Source organism: Diorhabda sublineata, chromosome 6 (assembly GCF_026230105.1).
Source record: "Diorhabda sublineata isolate icDioSubl1.1 chromosome 6, icDioSubl1.1, whole genome shotgun sequence".
NCBI classification, from domain to species: domain Eukaryota; kingdom Metazoa; phylum Arthropoda; class Insecta; order Coleoptera; family Chrysomelidae; genus Diorhabda; species Diorhabda sublineata.
Window position 1 is genome coordinate 22,627,338 of NC_079479.1, and position 8,564 is coordinate 22,635,901.

The following is an 8,564-nucleotide window of genomic DNA, read 5'->3' on the forward strand; positions in this document are numbered from 1 at the left end:
CTGGCCTACCACAATATATTTTTTTAGGTCTCAAATTCCCAGTTTCTCGACAACGTCGTTCAATGGCTCTAATTGTATTTTTACTTGGTAAGTTTCTTCGATGAAACTTTTCTGCATAACTCACTACTTCATTTGATGTATCGACTTCCAAAACGTATTCGTATAAAATTTTCATACAATGTTGTCAGTACTTGAGGCAAAATATTTTTTAGTTCTCTATCTATTTTAGAGACGGGAGCACCTTTTTTTGAAACACCTTGTAGTTGAAAGATTATTTTTCTTAGTGAAGGTTATGAGAAGTGTCATGGCATCCTACCTGATGAAAAGTTATATACTTGTGAATTAATCGCATTCATTGTCTCATCAATTTTATTCCTGTCGTGACCTTTATATGCCTAGATATTCTCATTATTTTCGGATAGAGCCATAGTTTATTTAGGTAGGTATGATAGGTATTTTGACCGTTCGTTTTTAGAAAACTGCATCTCTTCTGTGAGTCATCGAAATAATAAGCTGTTAAGAACAAGTACAATGAAAATATTAATTATTCAGTCTGCATGCTGCATTCTTCAGTAAATATTTACAATCACAAAATGTTAATAACACATAACAGAAATAGTTAAGAAAATTACGTTATTTTTAATTACTTACTACTACAGAAAAAATATGTAAGCAGTTATAAAATATGTTGAATTGAATTACCTCTTGATCGTGTAGATTGGAGTTGATATGAAACAGCAACAGCCCCGGCACTTTCTCCAAAAATCGTAACCTTCTTGGGATCGCCCCCAAAGTATTTAATATTTTCTTGTACCCAATTCAGAGCTAACTGTTGATCTTTGAGAGCTGCATTTCCTGGCGCTACCAAATCTCCTGTACTCAAAAATCCGAATATTCCTAGACGGTAATTGAAAGAAACAAAAACGACATTGTGATCAAGGAAGAAATCTGGAGGGTAATTTTCGTAAGAGGAGTTGCCATTGATAAATGCTCCTCCATAAATCCATACCATAACGGATAAATTACCCTGTAACTACAGAATAAAAAAGCATTTAAAATATCGTATTAGAAATACGAGAGCTATCGGACAAGTAGTTGGTCTCACCGCCCGACAGCACCAGTATCGCAATTTACTATCATGTAGTACGACGGATACTGTGGAAATATCAACCAGATCGGATTTGTATTTTTGTTTTGTCCATATCTTGAATTTAGATACTGTTTACGGTGACTCTTTTCGTTTAATAGCAACCGTTAAAAATTGGTTTATCATGATCGTAAATCGGTTTATGATGATATAGCTGAGCAAATAGGCATTTCAAAAAATCGCGCGAGTCATATCCTGCATGGACTTTTGAGCATGAGAAAGCTGTCGGCGTCATGGGAGCCGCCTTTGAACACTCCGGACAATCATTATTTGAGCCTATTTAAAAACAATTTGAAGAAGTGTCTGCATCCTTACGTGATATTTGTCGAAATTTGGAACACACCAGAGTCTAAGGAACAGTTGAAATAGTGGAATTAATCTGACTAACGTGCTGCATAGAAAGAGAAGATTTTCCTATCGAATTCTGGGATTCACAAGGGGTGATCTACATTGTCTACTTGGAGAAGAGCAGCACAGTCACAAGACTCGACTATGATAAATTATTGGACCGATTTAAAGCCGAGTTCAAGGAAATAGGGCGAAGAAAAAAGTATTTTTCCACCATGATAATGGACCAGGTCACTTTCCACTCTCGTCAGTGTCAAATTAGAATAGGAACTGCTGTTATTTCCTCCATATTTTCCAGGTTTGGTCCCTTGTAACTCCTATTTGTTCCCAAGCTTGATAAGGCCACTCGCCATGTAGTTTTATTTTGCAAATCTCGAAAAAACATATCTCTCAGAGAATTTAAGGAAATATGAGCGTCGCTAGGTCGAGTGAATCGAACTAAAAAGAGATTCCTGTGGGAGAATGAGCTTCTTCTTCTTTAATAATCGTGAAAATTGTTTGGGCATTCAAAAAATCTAATCTAAACGAAAAACATAAATTTTTAGGAAATGAAACTGAATCTAATCTTCTTTTCAAGAAGAAGGCAAATGCAGACGAAAATATTGGACGACATTTTCAATTGAAGCTTCTGTAGGCTTCCCATATCATAGCGTTTCCAAATTTATATAATAACTGGACTATATGGCGCATATATATGTGACTCAATTCTGACTCAATCACATTTTTCAAATCTACTCGTCCTCGTACAATCAAATTAACTATATCAATAAATGATACTTACATTTGGTGTATATACATTTATGTAAAGACAGTCTTCTGATCCTTCAGCAGATTGTGTACCTTGAACGCATTGTGATGCATCTGTTGTAGCATTCAAAACTCCACTCCATTTTCTATTTTGCCTTGGCGGCTGGAATAATATTTGTGGTATTTATCAAAAACTATATACAGAAAATAACTTATATCATTGTTTTATGGATCCCTCTCCCTTTAAAGCTATTCCAAACAATTTTGAGGATGAATCAGAATGATAGACGCTTAACTTTAAACAACAGACAAAACACTTGAACTACAAAGCTGCGATGGTCAGAATACACTTATCAAAATTAAAAGCCAACATATGAGGTCCAAAGTAGAAAAAGAGGAAATAGATATAGTGACTTCCGTTCTACTTATGTTGTTATAGCATATGGGCCGATATATTCAAAATACAAGAATTACGGGGTTAGTTAATGCCAGTATATCGACTGGGTGCCTTGAGAGTGCAAACGTTTTCCACATGGTGTCCTTAGACGCAGTGTGTATTATAGCCGGACAGCTACCTATGAGCTCATTTGATGTGAAGTGCTCTCTACCGGCGAAAAGGCTCTACAGAACTAACCCAAGCAAAACTCATGAATGGTAACGGTAAAACAGCCTACAACGATGGAAACAGTGGAATTCATCGGAATATTTCCGATAGACTTACTGTCTTATTCCACAAATAGACACCTGGGAGAACAGTGAGGTCAATCATAACTTGACGCAGATGATATTAGGGTATGGATGCTCCTGTGAGTACCTGTATCGTTTTATGTACGACATATCTCCCGAGTGTCCGTCTTGGTCTGGTGGAAACAAAATGCTGAACACGTATTTTTTTGTGTGCTCCTGCTTCGAATTATCCCGCGGGAATTGGAGAACCGTATTAAAACAGAAGCTTCGTCCAGAGTCCTTGGTGAACACCAGGCTCTCATTGGAGACAGCTTAGTAAGAGACAAGCTAGCGACTAAGGTCCCCACAAAAAACACACACATGTTATTTCGTTGCTTACAAACGTCTTGCTTGAGTTATTTGAAGTCATTCAAATTTGATAGAATATAAATAAAGATATCAAAGTTCTTCACTTTGAAAACTTGTTAAAGAACAAATAAAGAACATATAAACCATACAAAGTGATTTTATGTAGTTACTGAAATATCACCTGCAAGCAATAAGCTATTAGCCACAAATTTTTTTACAATTGTTGCAGAATGAGTCCAATTGGTCCTAAAACCTAAAATGATGAACTGGATGTACAAATTCATTGTGCACAAAGTAACTACCGCAATTCAAAGATATTTATTCATGAAATTTATCATATAACAGAGCAGCTCTCCAGGCACCTAACTAGTTTAAAATTTATTTAGATCTAGTAAGGGAATGGGCACAATCTCTGAATTCATTGGGAGCAAACAACAACGTTACTCTAATATGAGTACACCGAAGTTCACGAGAATAAACAAGCTGATCACTTGTCAAAAAAGACGTTGTGACGTCTTCGTCTTTTATAGGACCACAACCTCTTGGATATTTCTTGAAAAGCCATAAAACAATTAAAGAGATTTCTTTTTATTATACCAACTAGTCCCAAAAGACCTTTTCATTAGGCAAAGATAATTACTACAAACTCTCCGGTGAATTACTATTTGAAGAACATCAGGAATACTGCCGATAGCTCTTATTTTTTCTGCAATAAACCAAAAAAATGTGACGCTGTCGATAGATAAAAGCTTCTTAAAGACAGAAGAGGAAAGTAGTCTTCTCGCCCCAGCGCATCTAATCTATGTAATTACGAATATATTCAAAGTTATTGCCTGAAGCCAATTGCAAGATTTCTACTGGCAATTGTGAAAGACACAGCTCAACCCTTTCAATAGGATTAGGACAAAACGAGAACAAAAAATAGCTTAGAATGTGATAACAAAGTTTGCCAACTATTATAAATCTGTTCATTACAATAGAGTCTTATCAGTAACGACAGAATCTTTTGAGTGAAATCGACAAAAAAATGATTCCTTGAGTAGCTTTGTTTTTTTTTTCAACCCGTAACCGCGTCAAGTTTTCACATTTTATCCACCCAGAAAATATAGACAGGTGTGATTTTATTAAAATTATTTATCTGAGCAGCATGATGTTTTGTTACTAATTTGTCACTACGATCTGTCGATTTATATCTGTTTTTATTAATATCTAGTCCGTGTACGTTTGGAATGGAATGAATTGGGCATATGGAATTCGATATAACTTAAATTCCCACGTCCTTCATGTTTGCCTGCCTGGAACAAACTGACGCACTTACAAGCGTGCAAATGACACCCAACCTTTCGCTAAGACTTGATGAATACCAAACCTTTGAAAACACACAAATTTTGTAAAACATAAGTGTGACAGCGATCTAAATTGGTGTCTAGTTGCTTCCGAAGTGGTATTTGTTAATGAATTCATGAACCAGAAATATACTGTCGAAGTAACTTAATTTTTAAATTTCCAATTTGTTTTTCAAATAATGGAAATAGACGAATCAAGAAAAAGTCAACACATCACATAACTAAAATGGAGTGATTTTTTTTAAACATATACATTACCTCAAATCTCAGATCTCCTACTGGAGGTTCGGCGTATGGTATGCCTAGAAATCGATAGTATTTTGTTCCATTTCCTATGGTTTTTTCAACTGTACCTCTGATTAAGCCATCTCTAATTTTCAATTTTTCAAAATTGTTGGTAGTCTGGAGCAACTAATTTCAATTAAAAATGAATCTGAGTACCTATGTAATTTATTAAAATATTGTGCAATTAATAACAATAAGATTTTTAACCAAATTTTGATTGTTGAAAATACAAGGATATAGTATAAATTGCACTGATCTTATCAAATTTGTTTGATTCTTAAACCTGTTTTTAACAGTTTCCAACAACAGACCTTGATCTGTACAACGCGACAGTACATCCACACATTAGATTACAATCCAAGTGCAGCAACGTGTGAAATAGAAATCCAAATTCAAGATTCATCTAGACGACGTAAAGTTTGGCATTATAGATCGGCCAAATGGAAGTATTTAAAGGTTTTCCTTTTTATGTTTCCTTTGAATGATGTTTGCTTCAATTCCAATGACCCTTCAATGTATGCAGACGAGATTACGTTATATTGGCAGGTATGGAAGCCCATAATCCTTACTGACAATAATCAATGGTTTGATAAAAACTGCACTAAAGCAGTCAACAACAAAAATGCTGCTCATCGCAAATGACGCTGAAATCCTAGTACTGAAAGACAAACAAACTTTGTAATCTCGACAAATACCATATATACTTACAAAGAACAATATATCGAGAAAATCGAAAACAAACTTCTCTATTGTCTAAATGGATCAAAGTTTCTCTGGTCTGTAACAAAAGCAGTCAGCCAAGGCTTTTGTAAGTCAAAAATTCTATCTTTATCTGTAGAAGATAGGTGAATCTCAGTTGGGACAAAAGAGAAAGCAGACTTGTTGGGTCGTATGTATGCATCAAATTCAACTATTGATTAATGGAAAAAGCTACCACCCAGCCTACCTGGAGTTGGTTAATTGATGCCAGAAATAGAATTTTGACACCGCGTTGTGGCAAAACTTCTTAAAGGTTTGGACATCAATAGACCCACTGACCTTATGGAATACCATCAATCGCATTGAATATATGCGTAGTTGAACTAACAAGTCCGCTATGCAAACTCTTTTTCCTCTCATATAAAAGAGGTCTCTTCCCTGCAATGTAGAAATTTTCCGGTTCATACCAAAAAATAAAAAAAGATAACTACCGTCCGATTGTTTTAGTCCCAGCCATTGCCAAGGTCATGGAGAAAGTCGTTAATCAGCAAATTTTGAGATAACTTGAGTCTGTTAACATCATTAGTGACCATCAATACGGCTTTCGTAAATATAGATCAATCGGAGATCTTCTAGACTATGTCACCAACGTATTGTACTGAAGCTATAGAGAAATATGGAAAATTCTGAGCAATACCACTGGGCATAGCGAAGGCTTTTGACTGGCTCAGTAGCTTTCTCAAAGACTGATTCATCTAGTTTGGTATCGATGGTTTACACCTCAATTTGAAATCAACGCTGGTGTTGCAACTAAGATTTAAACGTTATGAAGGTATTCTATTTATTTGTAGGATTGGTTAGAGGAGTAGAACAGCTGGAAGTGACCGAATCTATCACTTTACAGAAGGAACTGAATCGAAGGGTGGTAAGAAGGATCGAAAACGAGATCATTTACCACCCATTTCGGATGTATTCCTTTGATTCGTAAATGGGATCAAGATACTATGTGGTTTGAAAAACCGAACAGCACATTTAACATCACTGAGGGAACTATAAGACTTTCCAATGTGCTTAAACTTTGCACGTGCAACTGCCTGAGCAATCTTCCTCCTCTATGTACCAGCGTTATTCCATATCAAAGGAAATGGGGATGATGGTTTAGGTAAACTTGTTCATTTGAAACACCATTGAGCTAATTAGAAGACTCATTTATGTTTGCCATTATTTATATCAGTTGCTTCCATTTATCTCTGTAGAGCCTCGTTATTACCCTTGTTGACAGGATGACTTGGCACTCAAAAAGAGCTGGACGTAGAGCACATCAGTTATGCCTTTTATAGCAGATCTTTAGTATGAGAGTATTGAGATCATATCATTTGACAGCATTACTCACAGTTAACGATTCGGTTTCGAAGACAGGTTCTCACATGTTTAGCTACCCAGCCTATAATTCATTAAGGATATACGTAGTGCGGTGAATGAGTTCTTAGCGTAATATAGAAAGAAAGGTCATAAATATAAAAAACTGTGATTATGTATATTATTCCTTCATTTCTACACACTTTTGAAAAAGAAGAACTAAGCTAGATCAGAGCTATAATCAATTTCTGTGAGGCCACATTCGTGAAGCCTTGGAGCATTGTCATGAAACAAACGCACGGATGATTGTTTCATCTTTTTTTCGATAATTTTGTATTTGATTACTTTTAACCAATTTTTAATTTAGTTAACAATTTTGAAACAGCGCAAGACTACAACTTGACTAAGTTGTCGTTAGAGCTTTACTATTATGAAATTGATCGATGAAGATTAAGCTTTTTGAAAAGCTTGTTGATACTTATTACTTATGCGTGCATAAAGATATTTGCGAACGTACTCTAGTTACTATGTGAAGCCAGGAACTCATGGTCTTCACAACGTATATGCGATCCCTTTAGCTTCGAATTGTATAATAAGGTCCTACAGCAGAAGCCCCAATAGGACTTAAAGGTATACATCGGATTTACAATCAATATTGAAGCCGATTCTTTTTTTTTGCTTCAATTGGAAATTAATCAAATTGATTGATACTTTAGATAAATTTTCATCAAAATTATAATTTTTTTCTAGTAAACAACAAAATATTGGATCAAAAACTAATAATTTCCAAATTATAAAAACTGTTCAAATAAATGTAGTATATGAAAAGATTGAAGTAGATAGAGATAAAGAAAATAAAAAACTTATCACATTTTAATAATATCTACCTACAAATATTTTAATAAGATTTAAATGATAATTTTAATACTTACGCTACTTGCACCTATACAGTTTTCGAAGAGCACTGGAGCTAAACAAAGTAAAAATACTGTCCAACCCATTTTGATTTGATCTACAAACTTCTGATCCAACTTCGCATGTTCCATTTTATTTATATTATATAAGATATGTGCGACGGTATGTATGGAATACTTAATATGCGAGGTGAATAAATATGAATTTACAAAGTACAGAAATTAGTAAATGTGGAAAAACACTTATCAATGCAATCAAAAAGTTGTTTTTCGCAAAAAATGCAGAATATGTAGCAGTGAATGTTTAATAAAAATGGAAAAGTTTGTACCAACCGGGTAGATGTTTCACATTATCATGAACTGTAAATTATCTAAAATTATTTGTATAAAGTTTATGATGGAAAATATTGAATTTTGTATCATGGCTTTCCACTAAATAAATAGTTGTGTATAATTGTTTTGTATTTATTTTTAAACTTTTGAACTAGTCGCATAACACTGGAAAAAATTTTTATACTAACTAATCAAGAAGTTTGAAAAATATTTTAACTATACGTTAACAAGTTGTGATAAAAAGAATACAATAAATAATTTCAAAAAACAAACAAACGAAAGCTAACATAGAAATTTACATAATCACCAATCTACGACTGAGGGATCTCTGGAATGGTTTCTACCTGCTTT

The 8,564-nt window shown here is 34.5% G+C and overlaps 1 protein-coding gene across 2 annotated transcripts in view; it reads right to left on the reverse strand.

The window, feature by feature from the left end:
• Positions 1-8,323, reverse strand: part of LOC130445089 (venom carboxylesterase-6-like) — a 28,791-nt gene extending 20,468 nt beyond the window's left edge. Inside the window, exons 1-4 of one of the 2 annotated variants that reach the window (XM_056780587.1) lie at positions 7,899-8,323; positions 4,882-5,034; positions 2,277-2,405; positions 703-1,033 (exon numbers count right to left, since the gene is read on the reverse strand). In XM_056780587.1, coding sequence (XP_056636565.1) covers positions 703-1,033; positions 2,277-2,405; positions 4,882-5,034; positions 7,899-8,012 — 727 coding nt within the window. In that variant the 5' untranslated portion in view covers positions 8,013-8,323. The remainder of the gene's footprint in view (positions 1-702; positions 1,034-2,276; positions 2,406-4,881; positions 5,035-7,898) is intronic. The other variant, XM_056780588.1, reaches the window with a different exon arrangement.
• Between the last annotated feature and the right edge of the window lie 241 nt (positions 8,324-8,564).